Source organism: Amphiura filiformis, chromosome 6 (genome assembly GCF_039555335.1).
Source record: "Amphiura filiformis chromosome 6, Afil_fr2py, whole genome shotgun sequence".
NCBI lineage: Eukaryota > Metazoa > Echinodermata > Ophiuroidea > Amphilepidida > Amphiuridae > Amphiura > Amphiura filiformis.
The window spans coordinates 55,273,960-55,300,113 of NC_092633.1; the positions used below are offsets into that span (position 1 = coordinate 55,273,960).

Consider the following 26,154-nt stretch of genomic DNA (forward strand, 5'->3'; position numbering starts at 1 on the left):
CTCCAGTTTTTTAATCCCAATATGTCCAACTTACTGGATATTTTGTAATTCACTCCACTTCAATTTGCGCGCATTTTATTTTGACATTTGAAAAAACCCGCCTACAAATTTGTATGTTTTTGATTGAGAATAAACATCTTTAAAATGAAAATAAACATCTTGAAAATGAAAATAATACAAAATAATGTTTCTTTTCCTTAAAAAAGACAAGGGCAATAACACTTTGGGTGCTCCATTTAATTTCAATGCCAATGAGGTTGAGAAAATAGCAGTTGTTCCAAATCTACCTTACACAGAGTGCGCTGACATTCAAATTTTAGATGTCTCTTGGACAAACATTAAAATTGGGTATCGCTATCAAATGTGTCATAAAAACAAAACGGTAAATGCTAATTCCTTTATTTCTTCACACAAGGTTGCTGATGAATATATCATATATAAAATGTTTTCAAACCTAAAAGGTTCAACTCGGTTCTTTAATAAAAATGGATTCTTTTCTCTATTGCACTTTTTTGACTCACCCTGTTCAAGAGCACGTGGAGGGAGCACCATTTCATATTACACTTTATACACTCTTAGAAAAAAAGTGCAAAAAGTTCTATAAATTCATTGGTTCTCCATTGGGTTCTTTGTAGAACCAAAAGGGTTCTTTAGCCACGAAAATGGTTCTTTGTAGAACATTAAGCTTGACGAATCTTTAAGGAACCCTTAATAAAGAACTCTTCAAGAATTATGAAGAACAGAAAAAAGGTTCTTTAGTCAGGAAAATTATTTTTAGAACCAAAAACGGTGAAATGAGTAAAAGCAAATAATAAATGTAGGCCTATGTTAGCCTAAATTATATATATAAGAACCATATCATATCTTTAAGACCAAAATATATGCCGACGTTTTTGCGAGCGTTTTGCCGTTGCATGCGTTAAGGTTCGTTCATACTACCACCGCATTTGCGATGCGTTGCTTTGCGATGCCGATATATCGATTACTTTTTGCCGCAACTCAACGCAACTCGTCGCATTTCCAAGTTAAAATGTATTTAACTTTATTGCGATATCGCAATGCAGTAGTTTGCAGTACCATGCAGTGCGGCAACGCACCGCATCGCAAAGCAACGCATCGCAAATGCGTTGGTAGTATGAACGGACCTTTAAGGTCCGTTCATACTACCACCGCATTTGCGATGCGTTGCTTTGCGATGCGGTGCGTTGTCGCACCGCATCTACTGCATTGCGATATCACAATAAAGTTAAATACATTTTAACCTGGAAATGCGACGAGTTGCGTTGAGTTGCGGCAAAAGTAATCGTTATATCGGCATCGCAAAGCAACGCATTGCAAATGCGGTGGTAGTATGAACGAACCTTAAGGTTCGCCGCATTTGCGATGCGTTGCTTTGCGATGCGGTGCGTTGCCGCACTGCATCGTACTGTAAACTACTGCATTACGATATTGCAATGAAGTTAAATACATTTTAACTTGGAAATGCGACGAGTTGCGTTGAGTTGCGGCAAAAGTAATCGATATATCGGCATCGTATGGCATTTGCGATGCGTTGCTTTGCGATGCCGATATATCGATTACTTTTTGCCGCAACTCAACGCAACTCGTCGCATTTCCCAGTTAAAATGTATTTAACTTTATTGCGATATCGCAATGCAGTACTTGCAGTATGATGCAGTGCGACAACGCACCGCATCGCAAAGCAACGCATCGCAAATGCGGTGGTAGTATGAACGGACCTTTAGACGTCTTTTTGGTTTTCCGCTGCGGCCTTCCGTTGTTTCCACTCAAACGATCAGTTTTGTTTGGGGGGTTTATTTGTCTTATTGACGTCTTCCACAGCGGAAGACGCTGCCGGAAATTGTACCCGCCGTGGAAGACGCTATGGAAAATGAGCCGCTGCCTCTGTCGGAATGTCAAAACGCCCGCAAGTGTTAATGTTAGACGAAAGTAATCAAAATCGTCAGAAGTTACTCAAGAAGTTGCTCATAATTTTAACAGGGCCTATCTTAGTTTCTTTTGAAAATTGATTATAAAAGAGTTTCGATTGAATGTGTTTTCCAAAATTTAGAATGCATAACCTGAAATTAGTCTTTGTACAAGTCTAGTCTTTGGCTTGACACAACATACGAAAACCAGCCTAAAAAACGCACATTTTGGGTCCTTTTTTTCCAAAAATTTACCATAAATTAAAATGTTACTTTCATTGCCAGTTAGAACTGACTTAAGGATTACGATTCAGCTAGGTTTCATTTGGCAAATTACATTTAATCCAAACAATTCAGTGCTGTATTTTTCTGGAATCGAGGGTAGGTGCAGTGCAATAAGAAATTAAGAATCATCTGTATTATATTGTTACATTGTTAATGAATTCACTTTCTATAAATAACATGCACAGTCAAATAAGCCTTTTTGAACTTAGGCGGGCACAAAAGGAGAGGGCGTACTTTGAAGTAAGTAATCTTTTGTCAGCTGAGAAGCATACAAAAGATTACTCACTTCAAAGTACGCCCTCTCCTTTTGTGCCCGCCATATTTCAAAAAGGCTTATTGTCTTATAGACGAATCCAACGAGCCAAGTCATGGTCAGGATTTGGTCGGCCATATTTGGTTCCCCGCATGCACCAAACAGGTGTTGTGAGTGCCCAATTGGGTGGATTAAACCCGCTTAAAATTCGATGTTAGATTATTTTGTGTTGTAAACTGTCATCATTCTATTGTCTACGTGTACGTGTAACACGGGTGATAGAATGCAAATACCCTTCAAGGCCGCATCATTTCACATTTTAGGTGAGATAGCTGGGTCCCCGTCGCGGCTATGGCTGCCATTGAGGAGTTGGAATGCGTGAAATTGGATTCGTCTATATTATTCTAAAAGCCTTCGTGCGTGAATCACGATTCTGTCTGTGTTAGTTACAGAATATAGGAGCACTCCTACATATTTTGTATAATAGTTCCTATTAATTTATTAAGAAAATATATATTTCTGAATTCTCTTATAGATTATAATATGTAAATCTATTTCCATAGTATGCATATATAAAAATAAAAATTGAAATGATCATTAAAAAAAAAAAGTGCGTTTTCTTTACAAGCGAATAAGCATGATGAGACTTGAGCCTAAACACGGATTATTTCCATTTCATGATTTACAAGTCGAAGCCAAGCATCTACCACTTTTTGTGGCGCCCTCTACGGAGGGGCCACAATATAGGCATGACTTTGTGAACGGCTTCTAATTTCACTCTTGCTAGATTGCCTTCGCAATTGTTTTGCTAAAATTATGCCCAGCTCAGAAATAAAACCACAATTTGCTTGGATTTTATTTTATTATTGTTTTCTGATATGCACGGGATAAAATGGTGAGCGTATATTCTTTGTTTAAAATACAAAATTAGGATTTATAAAAACACCAAATAAACCCTGACCTTTGTATGCGTTCAACCAGTTTACCGTGTGCCTTAGAACCCGATAGACGGTGACATTTGACCATACACTAGGATCCACAACATGCTCATCTATCATGGGAACAGTTCTTAAACCCTAATACATTTGTACATTCATCCTTTGTACACAAACTCATACTCTGCAACTTGAGGTCAAATTTTGCACTATGATTATGTAATTGAGGTTATTGGACTAAGCCATTGGGATGAGACTCTTATGGTCCATAGTGTTAAGATCAATTAACGAGCTTTCTTAAACTGATGGCTTTTGTTTGCTAATTACCATAGAATCTATATAGCGGTTACTCCATGATTGGATTAAGTAAATAACTAAATCCTGTTATCTATCCAGCAATGTTTGCTTATCTTAATTATTGTAACAAACTGTAGTGTACTAAATGGCACAAGACAGAAAAGGCAAACACTGTCAGAAATTTAAAGTTTTAAATTAGAGAGTTGACAGGAAGTTGTAAGAGTTAAATTGTTATGGATATATGATTGGTGTAAGCGCGAAAATGTTGAATGTCATATCAAAGTCATCCGAGGTGAATTAAGTAATGTCAATCACAAATTGTTACAGGTCATTTGAGGTGGACTAAGTTTATATTTGGATTGTCAGAACACCTTCCCCAATCAAACACATTTCTCTTGCATTTGATCATCTTCTACTCTTCCCTAGAAAAATCATTATAATACCAAATCTACACACCATGGAATTCACCATATCACGTCCAAGTTCACATTGGGCGCCACATTCCTTTTTTAAAGGAATTTTTATTAATATAGTTCAGATCTATTTAGAATTGTGCGATTTATACTGACCAATGGATGGAACTGTTATCTACTGAGCCAGAAGATACGTTCATTGGCTAAACATAGTTGCAGTTTACCGGTAGTCCGTCGAGAAGTAGGCTTGGCCTCGACAGCCTATAATTGAGTGCCGAGTCGAGGCGCTGGGGCTACATGGCGGGCTACCAAGTGAATCATGGCAACAATAAGTAATCTCTTCCGAAGTACTTGGATTCTTAAGATCCATACATACTTCAAATATTCGACGTAGAATATTCATGCAACAAGTATTCGTTATTTAATCTATTTATATCTTATATAACGAATGTTTGTTGATGTCGAATGTCTACGGAAATATATTATCCATTCGTTAGAAGTCGGACATGTTACATCGAATATTATATTCTACGTCGAATTTAAAAGTACAAAACAATCATTGACACAATTAAGGGAATCTTAAATTTGTCTTGGTTTATTGTTTAGAATTCCTTTATTTTATTCCACCACAATATTACATTGCATTACATCTACTGTATGCCCGGTAAAGAACCATTTGTAGCTCTGGTTTAGAGTCAGAGAAAAATTCCAACATAGTGACCAGCCTGAGCGAACCTATGCGCTCACTGCTCCCCTGTCAAATTTCGGTCCACTTATTATTTTTTTTAAATATGCGCAAGCACAAAAACTTATAAACATATATTAGGTCCACTTCCTGGAAGTCCTGTACCCTTCTGAATAAATTCTGCGTTCGGACCGGTTTACTCAAAAAGGTCAAAATTAAAAGGTTTGATTGTAAAATATAAAATTTCCCCTGACACCATAGCAAAACGTTACAGAAAACGTTTAATACCGGGTTATATAAAGTGTAGGCCTACATAACTGGTATAAAACGTCTTACTAACATTCAAAAACAAATTTTGAAAACTTGCTGCAAAACATTCCAATGTTATTAGAGTGTTGACAACATATTTTGCAATAATGTTTTCAAAACATACAATATCATTTTGACAACATTTTACAAATGCTGTTGTAGTGCTTTTTTATGCAAAACGTTTTAAAATGTTTTAATGGGCCTTTTATAACCCTACATTTAAATGCTATTAAAACGTTTTCACCAAAAACAAAAACACTTTTATAAAACGTTTACATCGTTTATATAACGTTTATGTTGTGTTTGCTGAACGGTTGTCTCTTAGGTGTACCTGTCTCTCAAAAGAGTGTTGTTTTCACTATCGGATAACATGCATAGTATAAAGCGTAGGCCTAACATTACACTCTTAAAAGAGCGTGGTCGGACCCCATAGGCCTAAGTAGTCAACTATGCACCTTACCCCTAAATTGTGATCACATTTTGATATTTAGGGGTAAGGTGCATTGACTACTTACGGGGTCAATTTGACCACGGGATTTGACTACGCTGGTTTAAGAGTGTGACTGTAAATTAATAGTTTGTAAGTTAACCATAGGGCCTACCCAAAGTATGCACATATCACTCACGTTTCAATAAAATTATAGAATTTTGCGCAAGCACATTGCTCAGCTTTAACCATTGGGCTATTCCAGTTGAAATCCCTGCACCCCCTGTATAGGAAGACATGACCTTAATCTCCCGCCGTATAAGGAGTGTATAGATTTCAAACAAAGTGACCCAATTAGGTAGCCCGCCCATTCAATGGCGTAGCCGAGGGGGGCAAGGGAGAAGCTATACCGGGGGTACCCCCGTTAGAAGTCTTGCACCCCCTTGCCCCCTGTGGGATACTGCAGCTTCCATAAAATTCAGAATTTGTAAAATTGTAGACATTTTTTTGTACTTTTTAGCCCATTTTGACAATTTTCGTAAAGCTTTGTCCCCTTTCCCCTTGACCCCCACCCCCTCTGAAAAAGTGTGGAAGATTAAGGTCGTGTCGTCCATGGGGTGTATGGATTCCAACTGGAATAACTCATTAGCGACTGTACATTAGGATGACATAGTTCAGAAATAAACAGAAGATTAAAGAACTTAAAAGGCAACATATAGCCTATATATTTGTTGCTTTCTCTTGTGTTTTGCACCTGGAAATCCGAATCGAAGTGGGATCCCCTGCAGCAAACACAACACGAAAACACAGGACTATACAATGTTAAAGAAATATTTGACGAACATTTCATTGTCAAGACATTTATAATGTTGCCAGAAGACGTTTGCAACTATTGTTATTTAAACATTACAACCGTTTACTTTCAAAGTATTATGCCAAAATGATTTATATCTTAATACTATTTTGGGAGGGTTTTTATGCAAAAAACATTTTATGATCTTTATTAAAAACCCAAAATTTTAATGTTATTGAAAAGTTTTGACAAATGTGACAAAATGTGCGCCACGCGCTACATGTAGCATGAAAATAAGAAACATAAAATAATATGATTATTTACAATCAAATAAATTCCTCAACTTTGAAAACCTAAAATGTTACATTGATCTTACACGTGTTACTTTACAAAAGTTACATAAGTGCGTTTGAAGTGTATATAATACCTACTCGACCTTTTCCATCATATCCATTAACTTGTCATATATAATATGTACTCTTGTAGCCTCGACCAATAAATCTGAATCGATCATTTACAACATTATTATAAAAATAAATATATAAATAAATATACAAAACATTTAGTAGAAATATTCATTCAATTGTATGAAATAGCCTGCTTGTTGTTATTGGTAAGATTTTTTGTCAGGCTGATGTGGATAGGATAATGACCGATTTTTAATCAGTTTTAGGCATTTAACCAAAACATACATTTGGTTCTTTTTTTGTGCACAGCATATATTGGTGGTGTATTCGGGTTCGTTAATCAAGGCTCAATTAGGTGTGCATTACGATGTGAGCACAATATTGGTTGACAACTTATTCGGAGGATATGCTCGACATCATTTGGGTGTTTGTATAATAATACTTAGGCATATGTTAATATTCAAAGGCAGGTTTCAATATTCATGCAGAAAAGCAACTTTTGATAAAAAAAAGGCTTCGTATTTTATACGCAATTTGTTTTTATAAACATAGAAAGACATCGTTCACCTACTATTTGTGACTAGTTTAAGTAGGCTTAGGCCTGCATAGGCCTACTGAACATTTCACCAATGAGAGAAAATACGAGTTTACTTTGAATAAATACCATAACAACAATATTGATGACAATACAGTCCTATAGGCCTACAGAAGATACAGAATTTGGAATTGCATGAAATCCCTAACACCCCCAACGCTCCAAGAAGCTTGCAAAATGTATTGGAGACAAAGAAGGGTATCCCTTCAATATTGGGCTCACCCAATTTGCCCCTAATAAGAAATCAGAAAAAATACCGATTTGGGCCTACCCCACCAAAAAAAACCAAACAAAGGAACAAACAAACAATTTCTCCTACCCGTGGAACAAATCTGGTGCCTGCCTCCACTCGCCCGGGCCAGGGTGATCTGGCTAATAAATGGTGCACAGAGATATCCTACGCCTGCCTTTTTAGATACCGTACATAATAATACTAATACTGGAGCCTTTTCAACAAATATATTGCCCATTCCTTAATCCAAGAATACGTTCTTTACTCTGCCATAGAAACCATTAGGAAACGAATTTGGAGAAAAATAAAATACTATGCTGAGCCACCAGCCTGGGTGGTTCACGCTCCAGTAATTTCAGCTCAGTAATACATCAAAGAATGTCTTCCAATTCATGAAAACAAATAGATAATCAGCTTATCGGATTAAAAGCTTAGAGGGAAGGTCTTGCTGCTCAGCGAGTGTTTGTAATTATCAGAAGGTTTTCTCCAAATTCATTCTCTAATGCATTTAGTATTTAATAGGACATACTACTGTCTATTCAATTAGCTTAGATTCTTGAATTTTTAAGATATTTGAAAAAATAAAGAATTGTGGTCAAAGTCATCAAAGAAAAGTGTTAACACAGCCTTAGACCTAACGTGATTTATACTTTTGAAATTCTAAAGTTCAATTTAAAACCCCATTTCTTTTCAATTTTGGTCTTTTCCCGCGATATTTTCATAAAAAGCCGTAGAACGTCGGGTACCATAAATTTTTTAGAATCAATCCATTTAGAGCAATGGGGACGAATGTTACAATGCGCAGAGATACATTTATTCAACCATTCGCATCAGGAAGTATTGTCCAGCAAAATATTTGCCAGTATGCCTAATATAATTTGTGTTGAAACCCTACTGTTGAAACATTACGTAATTATTTATGAACTAAGGTTTTCTAATAGGCCCTATAGGCCCAGCTTATAAAAACATTCCATGCGTATTTATTTATTTATTTATTTATTTATTTATTTATTTATTTATTTATTTATTTATTTATTTATTTATTTATTTATTTATGTATTTATTTATTTATTTATATATTTATTTATTTATTTATTTATAAAATAATTAAATAAGTTTAATTAACACATTGAGCACTCTTGTAGCCTATAAGGCCTATGATAACTTTTTTCATTGGATATATTTATTTATTTATTTATTTATTTATTTATTTATTTATTTATTTATTTATTTATTTATTTATTTATTTATTTATTTATTGTGCGAATGGGTCTGAGAATGGGTCTGAGAAGGTGTAGGCCTATGATAGGCCTATTATAAAACTACACATTTATTTTCAATTTGTTATTTCGTTTTGTTTGTTGAATACAAACTGAAAAAACTGTGAAACAAAAGAACTTTCGTACAAGAAAATATTATTTAAAACAATCAGGCTACAGAAAACAATTCTTGTAAAGTCACTGTATCTGAAAATGTCAAGCGAATGCTGATATTCTTGGGAAGGAATGGTGGTATTAAACAAAACTCAATACATTGTAAACCAGTTGAAATAAGAACGAAATCCATAACTTTAATGTCATTGTTTAGTGGAAAAAATGCTCAGAATAATGTTATGCATAAAACGTAATCGCGCCATATAATTTCGTGTAACAAAAACCGGTGGACCATCATCACCTATAGAACCTATCCAATAACCGGAACGGTATAACAATTGAAATGGCAGGACAGATTGGTGGACAGATTGTTTTGCTAAATTGGATAGGGTCTATGCCCTAAGTTGAGAATGGACCGTCCCACTCGATTTGTAAAAGGTCGCAAACCCTTTTGGTGGACCCAAGTAACTGCCAAAAATGAGGCAAAATTGAAAAGAAATGGGGTTTTAAATTGAACTTTGGAATTTGAAAAGTATAAATCACGTTAGGTCTAAGGCTGTGCTAACACTTTTCTTTGATGACTTTGGCCACAATTTTTTAGTTTTTCAAATATCTTAAAAATTCAAGAATCTAAGCTAATTGAACAGACAGTAGTATTTTCTACAACGTTTCTGCTTTGCAATGACTCACACTTCACACGGATTCGATATCTGACTTACACTAATGATGTCCGCTTTTGGAAATATATAGTATTGAGGCTTTTGTATGCCTACGTAGGGCCCGGTATAGGGCCGTAAATCCGTCTGTGAGACAGAGGGTCCAACACGTCTTTCTGGGTAGTATGGTGAAGAAGAAACATATTCATATGCCGATGTAAAGGAAGACCACGTGTCCGCATGGGGAGACATCATGTTAGCTGTGAAGGAAAGATAATAAAAACATAATTAGGATTTATGTACTTCAGTATTAATATCAACTATTTCTCTATTGCAACGATTGTGCTTTGGAGGCAAGATGGCTGCATATAAGCTATCTTCAGTAGATAGTGCGGTGCTTGTACAAGCTATCTTCAGTAGATAGCAAGGTGGTAGCAATGGTAGATAGCAAGGTGGCTGCATAAGATAACTTCAGTAGATAGCAAGGTGACACCGTTCTTGTGCAAAGGCGCATAAAGAGTTCATCTTAAGGATTAAAAAAAACATAGTATGACTTATTTGTGACATATCGTTCTCAAGTTATAAGCAAAACGAAACATGGCAAACAATTTGAGACCAATTTTACTGAAATCGGAGCTTTTTTGCAGTTTTTGACACATAGCCCCTAAAATTTGGCCTCAGTTGCTCAAAACTTGAGAACAGGTCGTCGTAGATAGGTAAAACTATACGTTTTTAATCCTTACGATGAGAGGAATACTTTAAACCAAAATTGACCAACTTTGAAATTTGACCCATATGTTACCGGTCCTTTAAATCCAAAATTCGCCCCAAAACACCCAAGACCCCATTTGTAAAATAAGCACCAACAATATTTGAAATCCTCATTTAATTTGGTTCAAGATAAACTTTGGTGCCAAGATTGTACCCAACGTTTTTGATAAATTACAGTTCGAAGTGTACATAACAAGACGGTTATATAAGCTATCTTCATAACCTGTATAAGCTATGTCTTCAGTAGATAGCAAGATGGCTGTATAAAGTTATCTTCAGTAGTAGATTACAAGATGGTTGTATAAACCTCAGTAGATATAGCAGGATGGATGTTTAAGCTATCTTCAGTAGATAGCAAGATGCCTGTATAAGCTATGTCTTCAGTTATCTTCAGTAGTAGATTACAAGATGGTTGTATAAACCTCAGTAGATATAGCAGGATGGATGTTTAAGCTATCTTCAGTAGATAGCAAGATGCCTGTATAAGCTATGTCTTCAGTTATCTTCAGTAGTAGATTACAAGATGGTTGTATAAACCTCAGTAGATATAGCAGGATGGATGTTTAAGCTATCTTCAGTAGATAGCAAGATGCCTGTATAAGCTATGTCTTCAGTAGATAGCAAGATGGCTGTATAATCTGTGTCTTCAGTAGATAGCAAGATGGCTGTATAAAGTTATCTTCAGTAGTAGATTTCAAGATGGTTGTATAAACCTCAGTAGATATAGCAGGATGGATGTTTAAGCTATCTTCAGTAGATAGCAAGATGCCTGTATAAGCTATGTCTTCAGTAGATAGCAAGATGGCTGTATAATCTGTGTCTTCAGTAGATAGCAAGATGGTTGCATATCTTCAGTAGATAGCAAGATGCCTGTATAAGCTATGTCTTCAGTAGATAGCAAGATGGCTGTATAATCTGTGTCTTCAGTAGATAGCAAGATGGCTGCATAAAGTTATCTTCAGTAGTAAATTACAAGATGGTTGTATAAACCTCAGTAGATATAGCAGGATGGATGTTTAAGCTATCTTCAGTAGATAGCAAGATGGTTGTTTAAGCTATTGTCAGTAGATAGCAAGATGGTTGTATAAGCTATCGTCAGTAGATAGCAAGATGGTTGTATAAGCTTTCGTCAGTAGATAGCAAGGTGGTTGTATAAGCTATCTTCAATAGATAGCAAGATGGTTGTTTAAGCTATAGTCAGTAGATAACAGGATGGATCTTAAGCTATCTTCAGTAGATACCAAGATGGCTGTTTAAGTTATCTTCAGTAGATATAGCAAGCTGACTGTTTAAGCGGCTATCTTCAGTAGATAGCAAGATGGTTGTATAAACTATCTTCAGTAGATAGCAAGGTGAAACTGTTCTTGTGCAAAGGCACCTTAAGAGTATATCTTGGCACTATCTTTGTTATTCATGATTTAATACTATTAATGCGGAGGTTTTTATTCTGGTCATCTTCTTACAACATCTTATCAGTATTTGGGAGCCAGCGTTAGTCACTTTTTCGCTCTCGCCCCGAGTTGATCACGCCATGGCCAATATAAACATTATTTAGCGATACATCAGATAGCCCCCACCCATATAATTATAACATGTTCTAACATAATTTGAATTATGATAGACAGCGTAAAAATCTTTTATATTTTATGCTTATTTGCGTGACAACAAATTTGTGGAACTAATTTTTTTAAATTCCTTTGTTTCCCTTTCCCTAAGTGAAACATGCTGTTCATATTTGCATAAAAACTAAGCTAACGTTACTTAATGATAATGAAGTAAATGACAATCGAGATTAGGAGTGTCGATTTAACCTGATTTTTCCGGTTGTGGTGGTTACTTTTCTTTTGTTCCTACATAAGCAGTACTAAGATCATTAGACTCATCTCGCAACCATTTATATCCTGCAAGGTCTATTATTTCAGCTAAATAAGTAAAACAAATGAGTGCATTTATTATAGTTTGCATATACTTTTGACTTCCGTGTTGGTATACAATATATGGTGTAATATAATATATAGACTTAACATGCTTAGTAACTGTAAAACATTTGTGTCAATTAAACTGAAAGTTTTTTCGGCACACAAATTCTAATTTCAATGAATGACCTAGATGTTTTTATTGCTCATTAAGGATATAATAACAACGAAATATATAATTCTTTAAAATACAAATTCCGATTTCCTTATGACTCATATTAATTATTAATTAAATAAACCAGGTTATATTGGAACTTAATGAATGCTGAAAGAAAACTAAACTGATTATTAGAAAATCAGAAATTGAACTACCATAGTTGTTCAGAAGAAGAAAAAGAAAGGAAGAAAAAAGAGGAAAAAGAGCGCGAGAGAGAGGGATTTATTTGGTGTATTGGTTATAGTTTAGTTGAAAGAAGGGGCTATTCGTGTACCATCGGAAATCAACTTCTAATCGACGTCTTTAGATCAGCAAAATGTGTAGAAACGAAAAGCAAAGTTAAAAAATTCTCAAACTTTTACACAACAGGGTTCAAATTTCAAAATTGCTCAGATTTGGTCAAAAACCATGCCAAAGTATTCGTTATACGATTCAGAAAAAGTGACCTATCCGCGACTTAAAGTTCTTAAGTTATGAGCAGAAAGGTAAAAATTGGGAGGGGGTGTACGTGGTCAGTTTTTTTGGCTACATAAGGGTGGAAAACTAAAAGTGCTCCAATTTCAATGAAAATGGTCTCAAATTGTCCGTCATGTAACCGTCAAGTAAGGAATAGTCTCACCATCCACATTGTTATGACAAGAGGCATACTTCAGCGTGGTTTATGACAAAATCTAAGCATTTTGAAATATGAACACTGTTGTATGAAATTTGACCCTATTATAACACATAGGGATTTTTTTTTCAATTTTAGACCATTTTAGCCCCAAATAAGGTGTTTTGCTATTTTCTGGACCAGTGCGCACAAAGCGAGCGAAAAATTGCAATTTTACTCTATTTGGGTCCAAACACAGTGTTTTTCGTACTAAATCGGCATATGTACAAGGGCATATTATTATTACTTTTTTTTTCTCTTGTGATTTTTAGGGGGGATGTGTCGCCCCACTTCCGCCGCCTAAACTGCAAAAACAAATGTTTAAATTGAAACACGATATTCATTGAAGTCTTCATACGATTTCAGTCAAATTTTAATTTTGTTATTCTTGACAAGAATTATAAAAAAAATACTTGTAACAACTTTCAGAAGGGTTTCTGTCCATTTAAAGCCGAAAATAAAGAAATCGTATTTCTTGGCCGCTTAACTAGCTTTATCTGGGGATTTAATATCTTAATTATGACATTCTGCTCTGCTTGTCCTACAAATTTTGCTGATTCCAATTAATTGTAAGTTGAGACATAATGCCAAAAATAATTAGCCCTATTCTTTTAAAAATATCGTACATTTAATGGCATTTATAACGCCAAATAGTTTTCCTGGACGCTGAGATAAAGTGGAAGGAGCAGAAATGGATGCACGGTGTGGATGACGTCATGTGTTATTTTTATTCCCAACATACGGATCAAAAGGACTTTGGAATCACTCGTTTGCTGACACGAGTTTTGATGACAGTTCATGTAGTAAAAACGAAAGTAAGCAGAGTGTTATCACAAAAGAGTTTTTACAAAAGTTAGTAAGGTTAAAAAGCGATTATCTAAGGTAAAATGGTAAGAAATGCATGATCATAATAATACCCGATATGGAGTTTTGGAAATAAATCTAATACTGAAACTTACTTTTTGCAACTTTGCTACGTTGCGTCTGGAACCACCAGACTTCATCAGGCAACTGACCTTGGACTGGTCACGTTGCCTGATCATACTATGAGGTCAGTTGCCTGATAAAGGCTGGTGGTTCCAGACGCAACATATCGAAGTTGCAAAAAGTAAGTTCCAGTATTAGATTTATATTCAAAACTCTGTTTAAACTACTGGATGACTAAGAACATTCACTCAATACCCAGTAATGATAACAATAAAGTTTGGATAAAAATAATGATAAATATGATTGCATGCATTAAAATTTGTAAAATATTCAAGACCTATATACGAGCTTAAGTTAATGTGTATCACTTAAATAATGTACGAATAGACTTACCCCCCCAAAAAAAAAGAAAAGAAACCCACGGATTCCATCGTAGTATAAATTAATAAGATGTCCATATGAGATTTTAAAGTGATCAAAATTTCACAATCTTTAGAAACAAATTGCATGGCGTAATCAGGAAGGCAAATCGAATGAGCTATTTCTTTCAAAAGTTTGAATTTGCGGAAAATAACATGCGACAAACATGGAAAACAATTAACAATGTCATTGCACAAAAACAAAGTATCCTATAATATATATATACAATAGTCCTATCTCATTATAAACGTGTATCCGGGTGGGATATAATTACCAACCCGTCATTAATATCAAATGTATTAAATGATTTTTATTTGTTTTTGGTAAATGTATAAGCGACACAAATTCACAACTCGATCTGGCTAACACTATTATGATTCTCTTACGCCAGTCCTTGTCAAAATAGTTATGAAACCGATAGTAGAATCCGAGATTCTGAAGATAATTGATACATTTGACAAAAGTGCAGGTCACGACGAGATACGTAACTTTATTCAAAATAACAAATCTTCAATAATTAGTCTTCGTCGACTGGAAATGTTCCTAGTTAATTAAAAACAATGGAGTGTATCTAGACTTATCAAAGGCTTTTACTACTATAAAGCAAAAAATAGATCACAATGACTTAGGCCCTATTTCATAAGATGGATCTCTATAAATTCAGGGGAATAGTTTATGACTGGTTTGTGAGGTATCTAAGTGATATAGAAAGCAGTAAATTATAACACCGGGAAGTTTGAACTTCAAAGTGTAATATGCGGTGTCCCACAAGGGGCAATATTAGGCCCCTCATTTTTGTTAAGTATATCAATGATATAATTAGCACGTCGAGTTTGTTAGACTTCATATTATTTGCCAATGATGTGACAATTTTATACTCAAGTGGCGACCGTAAATTGACACGTCTGCACGTAAGTGAAATTTCCTTGATTAGCTTTGAAGAAAATTCAACAAATAATCAAGAACCAAACAAATAGTAGATTAGAGAGTGACGAGCGTGTTTTGAATTTGGTGTATTTCACAAAATAAATGTTCATTTATATCGAAATTAAAGTAAGTGGAGACCTGAAATGCAAATTTTGGTTGGATTTGTCTGCTCCAGTGCCCAGGTTCCAGTCACGGTTTCAACATAATAGGGATTTAGGGTACATTTCTCTCAAAATGTTCCAACAATGTTACTTACCATCAACATTTGACATAGAGCCAGTATGCAGAGGTGGTGTGGTCGGTGTGATCACTGATGACGCTGTGCCTCCAGGCGGTAAAGAAGATGCAGGTTTAGATCTCATAAAGCAGATTCCAAGTAATATCACAGCAAGAAGAAAAATTAAGAAACCAGCTGCAACGGCTACAACGCCGAGAACGGTGTAATCAATTTGATCTTGTTGGAGTGATTTCTTTAGCAATCCCGTGTTCTCCACTACAGAGGCGGTGACATCATTTTCATCCGCGATGGTATGATAAGGGATTTTAGTTTGAGGTGTCTCTGTCACAAAGTTTGAATTTTTCGTTTTCGAATCTGATTGACTGTTTGTCACTGCAATTTCCCTGTCATCTCTTAGCGTACTGTATTCAATGTGAGTTCCTGTCAAAACGTTTGAAGGGTTTTGGGCATTGCGGGTAATGCTTTTCGTATCAGGCGGACGTTTAGGCCTGATCGTTATACGCGAAACCTCTGTGGTAGATGAACCAGTTACAGGTTTTGGTCCGCACACCGTGTCTTTCTTTTTATCAGGCTCGCATAGTTCTACTACTACATGTACTGTCGGATCACACAATGTACATTGGATCCACTCTCCATTGTCATTCTTCCATTCATCGCCACCAGCCCGATTGTCATTTTTCCATTTTTTGCCACCAGCCCGCTTGTCTCGATGTTTTCTCAATGATGTTGCCGAATGAGACATCCGGGTATTTAGCGAATCAGAATCAGTTGGAACGCTGGTACTCAATTCGCTATTATTGTTTTGGGTTGAATTTGCTTCTGGAGATTGAACAATCTGCAGTATTTCATGTCCCTGTGAGAATGCCGATACTTGTGTGGATGAAATTGGTGTTTGGAATGGACTACACACTGTATCACGATATTGTGAGCACATGGTAGCTTCTTTCTCAGGATAAACACATTTAGTACACGGATAACATTGCTTTATTGTATCGTTATAATAATGATCATCCAAACATGTAGTTTGGACTTCAGATGGTGACGTCGAGGGTTTCCGTTTACGTTTTCGGTTCCTGCATCTATGTTTCTTTCTCCTACAAGATCTACCATCTCGCTTGCATTTCTGACTAGTTTTGTGTTTCTTTTTGTTGTTGCTTTTGCATCTTCGTTTCTTCCGTTTGTACCGGTTACGTACCAACGACTGATCGCTTTGCTCATTATTGATTTCACCCCTATCAATTAGCTGTTGTGTTAATATGGTCTCTACAGTTGTCTGGTGAATGCCAATATGGTTAGCCACCTGGAAGTCAGGCTGAAGTGGTTCTTCAGTTGGTCTTCCTTTAGTACCAGGTGACATAAACCCACATACAGTATCGGATGACGGTGTACATTGAGACAATGGTACATCAGGAAAGACGCATATCATGCAGTTGTAGCAGATTCCATCACCGGCATTACGGTACCATCCTTTAGGACAACGCTTGGATCGGGATCTGATCTGACGTAGCTTGCCTTTGTACTTCATCTGCATGTAGGTCTCTACCAGTGGCTGATTCTTTGTCAACTTTGATCTTGATAGATGACTTCGTATAGATACACCAGACGAAGATGAAGTTTTCAAGAGCAGAATACCTACGATTAGCGAGGATAATAACATGGCGAAATCATCGAAATGTGTCTGTAACAAAGAAGAGAAATACCGTATAAGGTTATTTTGTTATAGGCCTACATGATAAAACTATTTTTCTACCTTGCTATCGGTCGATATGCGTGCACATGTCGCAGATAATATTGTTACATTAGCTTTTGATGGTTCATGTATTCTACACAATCTTGTAAGTTCCAAAGATAAAACTACTGATTCTGATGAAAAAGATGATGTGATAAACATTTGTTTAATTCACTGAATATTCTAAAATTATCTGATGGGTATAAAATGAATTCTTGATCAACCGCTTGATAAAAACAAGGTGGTTCTCGAACGAACCACGAGTCTCGCCTGCTTTCACGACCGCCTGCTTTCACGATAACTTTTGGTGACAGAAAAAAGTATTGACGCATCGCAAAAATTTGTTCCCTCTTTACAAATTCGCTACACTCCTTAATTTACTATAAATGGTAATTCACAAAATTTGAATTTACGTTTGGAGTGCTAAGTCTTGTACACGATTATTTCCCCAAATTCGAATTTTGATTTACAAATGTATGTTGTTGCTGCTGTTGCTGTTATTGTAGTGATTGTATTGCGTAGTCAAAGTGATAACACATTTCCAGATTATTGGTTTTGTGGTCTAGTGGTTTGATATCAACTTCGAGTTCATTCTTTTCTGCATGCTTTTTCTGTTGCATTATTCAACGCCCCTATGGAATCAAGCATCTAAAAACATTTACTAGCCTTCAAGTATCTATGTTGGCAGATGATACCACTTGCTTCATCGTTCTATTGAATCTTTAAACAATTTATTCGCAACCCTCGACAATGTTCAGAATGTGTTTTTTTGTGGTCAGATTTATTGTAAGGAAAACGGTATTTTCCAAGGATGCATAATTTCCCCGCACCTTTTCCTTTTTGTTATGGATACACTTGGCATTGTAATGATCCCAGTATTTGTGGGATTCCAGTGAATGGTGAAGAGCTTAAATTCATGATCTATGTTGGCAGTTGATAGCACTTGTAGGTGGTTCTATAGCTTCTATTGAATATTTTGATGACTTATTCGCAACCCTTGATATTTTTAGTCAGAGATTGGATTGGAGCTAAAAATACTGAACTGTTTCCGCTTACTAAGATAAAGGTTTGCAATGCAAAGGTTTAGCCTAAGTATTACTTCTACGCTGAACCTAAGTATCTATGCACAGTATGAGTTGGAGCATATAGAGCAAACTTTAAATCATTGCCAGGCGTTGGAGAGCCAAATTTAACTCTTATTGGGAAACCACAACGTTTCGGTCCTATATGTACTAACATTCCATTACTTGGGATCATTAGAACTATCTGCTCTCAGGTCGTTTCACCCTGACATTAATATCCTTTGGAAATCTTATGCTCCTGAAAAACTGTTATCCCAATTAAACAATATTCAAATTCTCTTAAATAGATCATGGTTTTTTTTCGGGAAAAATCAGCGCAAGATCTTGGTTTTGAATTGAGTGATTTGAAACTTCAGGGACGTATTTTGTATAATAAGCATGTTCAAACTAAATCCAAAACATTAATGTTTTTACAATGCGTCATGGTACGAAAAATGGTATTACGACTATTACAGATTCACTCCAGTTCGCAAATCTTTGGATGATCTTATAATTGAGTATGATCTAATCTTATAAAGACATGAGGAAATATATAACACTTAGAAAATAGCGAATTGCTTGATGATGCCGTATTGATGACTGTGACTTATGTCTTGGCACCTTGTTCCTCATATCCTCATTAGTCATATTCTATTTTGATAGATCTTGGGAGCTCGGTTTATCAGTTATATCGAAGCTGTGGATCTGGAATAGGAAGAAGATCACACTAACCTTGTAACTTTTCTTGTGCTATTGACACTCAATTAAGATCACTTTATTTTAAACTCACATTGCTTTCAATTGTTTTTTATTCAAAATTGGTAGAAAAGAATAGTGTAAACTCATGAACTGTCTTCACAGTTCTTGTGAATGAGTCAAAATGCAATTTTGTTGCAATCAAGATTGATTTCATTGTTCATTTGCATATGGTACTTTTATTTTTGAATTTGATTTGATTTGTGTCGTAATTTTGGATAATTGTCTGTGTCTCACGGTCGTTTGATGTGACCATTTATTAATTTTTCTACTAAAACATTATTATAATGTTCAATTCTAGACCTGAATAATACCAAACGCTGTCACACTAATAAACTGTATATACACATATAGTTTTAGCAACTTTTAACATAGATTTTCGTTGCTATATCAAATTATTCATCTTTTTCTACTTTTTTGTGGTAATTTTATTTCTATAAACTGTACATTTGTGTGCAAATTGAGGGCGCTATTTACATAAATTTTAAATTTGAATTAGCAAATAATATGAGTTAATATACCTTACATTTCACGGTTTGTATGAAAATTCCCTTGTCATTTGTTAGTCTGTTTGCTGATGTTCTAATACCATTTTTACAAGTGTCTATCCTTTGTAAAGATGCAAACAAGATTTTAGATAAATAGCGCCATCATTGTTCAACTTTTCTTTAAAATGACTCAGTTTTACATGCCATCAAACTGATCAAAGTGGCTTTCTATGCTTCTTGCAATGTCTTGTGCCTTTGTCGTTATTCTTTGCGCGGAGATTGCAGTCATATAACGTTGTCTTTAGCATAATTATGTATCATTTAAAAAAATGATCTACAATCCCGTAAATGATTTTTTGTGCTTTCTAGTTACTCTATTTTATGCATAAATTATATTTTATTGATGATATATTTTTAAAATAAACGAAATAATTAGGAAAACTGCAGGCGATTTTATCGTGTTTGTTTAAAAACATGATAAAACAGCATTAAATTCCTGTGGGAGTTTCCATGGTTGAAGGTATACTAGATTAAGTTTTCCCTAACACTGATGTGTGTAATTTCCTTGAAAAACCGTATTTATTTTTCAAACTATTAAGCACACATATCATTCATGCTATTAACCACTTCCTTAAACTCTAGCCTCATCTGACGGAATCATATACGTAAGGAGAGGAAGCAGCTTATCTTAAAACATTGATAAAAAGCAATTATTATGATATTATTAAAAAAAAAAAAGATTCACAGAAATCGTTTGAACCGTACATTTTACATGCACACATGTGTAATATCATGATTTTCATTGTTAATGTTGAAAAGCGATGGAAGTTATAAAACAACAACAACAACAACAGCAACAAACAAACAAACAAAACAATTTTGTCTCCGAGCATATTGTGCGGTTTGCACTTAACAAAATGCCTTATAGTTATACATATTTGCTATGAATTAACTTTTTACTGTGGAAATGGTAGTCGATTGCGATTTCGAAAATACAGGGTGTCCAAGAATGATTAATATAGTCAATATCCCTTGTTTTCACATTTTGTTTTCTCATTTCTAAGTTAAATTAAGGTCCCGTGGTCATGGTGGTAGGGCTACACTGAGGCTGCGTGAGTGCAGCGACGCCCCTGGGTATTTTGTTTCCTGGTTTTATCAGAAATTGTTAATGGTTTCACTTGTAATACGGCGATATTTTATTATTTGGTGTTGAATAAATAATTTTATTTTGAAGTGCTTCCACGCAGGAGAGCCATGCAGTTGCGCAAGATACTGCACTTCTGCTTTGGGGGGGCCAGGGGGGGTCCGTCGGAAGGTGTTGGTGAAAAAAAAAATTGGGTGATCAATGGACTAATTTTTTACTTTGCTTATGCACGGTGGTGAAAGAAAAAAGGGAAATATTGTAAAAAAAAAGTTTAAAAACTGTGAAATCAATTGAATTATACATAAAATTAGGTTTTTTAAAATTGTTTTTCGGTTGCTAGCGCCTGTTATCCGTTTTTTACGGAAGCATATTAGTGTCAAATTAGAAATATTATTGCGAATATTCGCAATAATATTGCGAATATTCGCAATGTTATTGCGAATATTCGCAATGTTATTGCGAATATTCGCAATAATTATTGCGAATATTCGCAATAATTATTGAGTATAAAACTATTGACAGTAGATAGCTGGTGCAAAGTGTGAACATAAAACTATCTACAGTAGATAGTGTGTGAGTAAAAACCTTTCTAAAGTAGATAGCAAAGTGTGAATAAAACTATCAACAGTAGATATCAGGTTATGAGTATGACAGTAGGCCTATATATAGCAGATATCAGTGTGTGGGAATAAAAGTATCTTCAGTAGATAGTAGGTGTGATTATAAAACTATCTAGAGTAGATAGTTTTAAAGTGTGAGTATAAAAGTATCAGAAGATATTCAGAACCCTGATAGCAGGGTATGAGTGTAATACGAGCTAAAGTAGATTAGGGTTTTGCGTATAAAAGAATCTTAAGTAGATGACAATTTGTCAGTGTAAATATATCTACAGTAGATAGTTTTAAAGCATGAGTATAAAAATATGTGAGTAGATAGCTTGTATAGTACAAAACGTTCTAAAGATAGATTTCAAATTGAATAAAACTCCCAACTAAGTATAAAATCACCCTGTTTTACCTGTTGGGAGTTATATTAGATATTAAATTTGGAATAGAAAGTATTTTCAGTAGTCACATCCTGTAGTATAAAAGTATCTTCAGTACGATTGCTGGCGTAATTATAAAACTATCTTACACTGACAAGTTTACTATAAATGTATCTTCAGTAGATACGCACAGGTATGCCAGTGTAAAACGAGCTAAAGTAGATGACAGGGTATGGTAATTAAAGAATCTGATGTAGATGACATATCTAGAGTAGATATCAGGGTTTGAGAATAAAAGTATCTTCAGTAGATTGCAACATGCAAGTATAAAACTATCTTCAGTAGGTAATAAAGCTGTAGTATAAAACTATCTATCAAAGTTATAACCTGATATGACTGTTGACAGTTTTATTCACACTTTGCATTAATTAGAAAGGTTTTTACATAATCAAACTGGTCTACTGTAGATTATTTTATGTTCGCAATAACATTGCGAATATTCGATAGTTTTATATTAATTGCGAATTATTCGAATATATTCACCAGTTTGAATATTCGCAATATACATTGCGAATATTCGTAATAATTATTGCGAATATTCGCAATAATATTTATAATTTTTTTTTTTTTTTTTTTTTTTTTTTTTTTCCGTTTTTTTTTCTTTTTTTTTCTTTTTTTTTTTTTTTGCTCTTCACTTTTTCAAACCATCAAAAAAATTGGGGCAACAATTCACAACTTCCGTCTGCAAAAAATATTTCCATCGGTACATTTACAAGTTGTGCCCCCTCGGTTCCGAAATCCTAGCTACGCAAGTTGCTAACCTTAAACTACAACATAATTACTATTTTATTATTGCACTCTTATGTCGTAAAGAACCCGGAATAGAATTATTTTTAAATAAATTGTTCAATGTTTATACACCATGTGCACACTTTTGTTGATGTTATTAATAACGCTACGCATGATCACGGTCAAAGTCTGATTTAAATTATGACTATTATTATTAAAGCTGTACTTTAACACGTAAATTTGGAGGTTCATATTCAAACAAAACAACAAAGGCAACTTTTGTTAATGATAAATGGAATAACCAGTTGACAATTATGACTGCTGCACCTGCCTCTATTAAAGTCATCTGTGAGAATCACTATCAATTAGGCATATACCATGAAACTGCGTAAAGCATTATGTAGGTTAAAGGGCATTTCGTGATCCACAGCCTCATCCCCCACTTTTCTCAAAAAAAGTTGAGATTTTTATATCACTGGAAACCTCTGGCTACATAATGTTTATGTACAAAATATTTCTTGCAGATTAATTCGTTTAGCAAAGATACCGTGAAATTTGAATTTCGTTCTGGTGCACCAGAACGAAATTACAACACATTGTCTATGGAGCAGTGCAATATACATGATCATGCATAACTCGCAAACGCACGATCAGAAGCAACTGAAATTTTGGAAATAAGCTTTTTTCGTGGATATCTACTGAAAAATGTCATTAAAAGAGGATGCTAGGATCACGAAATCCTCCTTTAAGAAATATTATTCAACTTAAGTTTAAAATTGCACCTAACCTTTCCATCGCTTACAAAAGGTTGGATACAATTTTTGTACACTCTAAATAAAAATTACTAAATGTTAATTGTTGAGTGAAAACCCGAGTGAAACGTGGCAACAAAATGAGTGAATAGAACAGTCAATGTTGATTACATTGTACTCAATTTGAGTCAATATTTAAACAATAATAGAGTTCCATTTGACTCATTTTGTTGATCGGTTCCCTTCTTACTCATCATTGAGTAATTTTTACTATTTTTTATTTAGAGTGTAAAATTACTGATGCAAGAGGGTACAATGCAAGTAAGACAACAAACTCGGAGCAACTTAAGCTATGTCTTTACTCAATTAAAGCAAGTTCACTTCCAAACCTTTTTATAACGCATACGAGCCAATTCAACCGTTTGACAATTAGACAATTCAACCGTTTGATAATTAGTCTATTTTTCAGCAATAACGATGGTATCACTTTTGATTTACATAAACACACTTTGACGGATCCAAATGGAGAAAATCATACAAAAGCATGATTTTGACCCAATTTTTTTCACAACATAACAAAACAAAATCTTCACTATAAATTTTGTTTTAAGAATGTTTAGAAACTAAACATTACTTTTCTAAACATTAAAGGACCTTGGCCCGATTGCTAGCCCCATCCCCCGTTTTTCTTCATCAGAACTGAGATTTCGGTATACACCAGTAAAATTTAACGCCCAAAATATTTTTCGATTAAATGGTGTGAAAGAAACGTGGTCAATTGTGGTAACCACACTGGAAATGTATGTACTATCATTATAGCCTGGGACATGCCTTTGTTTTTGCTTTTAATAAATTATACCACTCGAGCAATACAGCTCAAAATTTGGAAACTTATTAAGCTTCAATGTAAAATAGAAAACAGAACATGAAAAATTGGACCACGTCTCTTTTATAACTAGGAACTTTTTTAAAGTCCAAAAGCATCATGGGTCAAAATCATGATTTTTCCCAAAACTGAGCAAACTATGCCAAAATGCACCTCACAGTTGGATTCCCCTTTTTCCATTCTTAAGGTTACGGCTCGCACATTATCCCCGGCATATGTCAAGCCAGTACAATTTCTACAAACTTTTACGTCTTTCAGGAAATGCCATTTTGTAAGACTAATTACGCCTTGACAGCTTGTCCCACATAATGTGATCATGCCTGGGCCCAAGATCAAGGGGTCCCAAATTTGAAAGGATAAAACAAACAAGTGTTTAAAAAAAGAGGGGTTGAAGGAAAGTGTGGAACTTTAGTAAAGCAATCAGAAAGCGATTAAAAGCATGACAGGGATGTTGTTACTGTACACATGTGGATCCGTATAGCCGGAGGGGCTTTAAATTTTAGCCTGGCCCCAGGACCCTGATCAAAAGTCTGGGGCGGACAGTCGCTGAACTTAAAGTACGGAGTCCAACTTTTTACCAATGGACGGGAATCCCTGATTAAGGTAGCTCAGTCGCGATTAAAAATTATAAATAATTGTACTGTTAAGACCGTGACATCAACATACAAATAATGACAAAATGTACATAATTAAACTTACCGTTATTAACCGACTCCTTATCCATGATGATGATGATTTTAGACTGCCTCCGCATCCTGGGAGGGGAAACACCGACAACTGAATCTACGGGGGTTATCACCTGCTCTTTTATACAAAGCACGCCCTTTGTATTCCCCTTTGCTGATATCGTTTACTTTCAGTTGCTAGGCATGAGATATATCGTACTTTTATCACTAAAGACAAAAGGTATAGGCCTACAATTGTGCAAAGTTTTGTTTCTATAATAATTATTATTATTTATTGTTTTTTCTTCAAACTCTAAAAAAATTGTTTTTGTATCGTGAACTGACTGAACAGACTGTAAACGCACCATTATCAGCAATAGGCCTACTACTGGTTTGGGGATATGTGGTTGAAAAGAGGAAGGATTTCAAGTTTATTTCCATTAATCAAAACCGGGATCAAAACAGACAAATACTTAGATACATTACTACAAAGAGAGATTAGATAAAACCATATAGGTTATCATCATCCGCCCAATTATAATGATCATGGAAAAAATGAACATGCTGATCCTTGCAGAAGCTCCCGGCAGAAGCTGCGATATGACGGTGGAAGTAGAACTTTTTAAATGACCCTCGTAGGTATTTGATATTGGTAATGACGTCGAAAAACAAGATAAATTCAATTTCAGACCTAGACATTTGATATTGTTTACTGTAAACTGTAAAGGCCTTTATTTCATCAGCAGGTCCTGTGTGTCGCAGAAGAAAGGTTGTCAATGCAGTCACAGCAGTTTAGCAAACAAATAAATAAATCTAGTCAGAAAAGAGGAGCTTTCCAGCCTTCTACGTAGTACATGGCGCTATATTTGCGGTATTATTTTGCTACAAATAGCGCAGCCAATCTTCTTTGGCATCCATACACCTCAAATATTATTAAAATGTATTCCTAAATTTCCCAGCATAGAATAAATCTTAAATTTTGGCCCCATTATGACATTCGACCCTCGGGATTTGACACCTCGTGGGGGAAAAAACGGAACCAACTCTAGTTTTGATCATTTGATGTGTAAGGGTGCCAATTCTTAAAGTTTATGTAGCTGGGAGGAAAAGCCGACGATCAATTGAAAATGTTGACCTTTCATATTGAAGATATGGATTTTTTTCCCAAAAAGACTTAATTTTTTTGGGTGTTTTGGGGAAAAAATCCATATCTTCAATATGAAAGGTCAAAATTTTCAATTGA

The 26,154-nt window shown here is 35.0% G+C and overlaps 1 protein-coding gene across 1 annotated transcript; it reads right to left on the minus strand.

Annotated features, from left to right (window-relative positions):
• Positions 1 to 9,589: 9,589 nt before the first annotated feature.
• LOC140155647 (uncharacterized) lies at positions 9,590 to 25,060 on the minus strand. The gene is made up of 3 exons (XM_072178571.1): positions 24,946 to 25,060; positions 15,675 to 17,334; positions 9,590 to 9,848 (listed from the first exon to the last, which is right to left on the minus strand). The coding sequence occupies exons 2-3, from the start codon at positions 17,311 to 17,313 to the stop codon at positions 9,619 to 9,621; spliced, it is 1,869 nt and encodes a 622-aa protein (XP_072034672.1). The 5' UTR covers positions 17,314 to 17,334; positions 24,946 to 25,060; the 3' UTR covers positions 9,590 to 9,618.
• Between the last annotated feature and the right edge of the window lie 1,094 nt (positions 25,061 to 26,154).

Excerpts from the sequence above, each read along its gene's own strand:
- LOC140155647 (XM_072178571.1), bottom strand. The coding sequence starts at position 17,313 with ATGTTATTATCCTCGCTAATCGTAGGTATTCTGCTCTTGAAAACTTCA. Across the intron at positions 9,849-15,674 it reads CTCTATGTCAAATGTTGATG|CTAACATGATGTCTCCCCAT; the intron begins GTAAGTAACATT and ends TTTCCTTCACAG.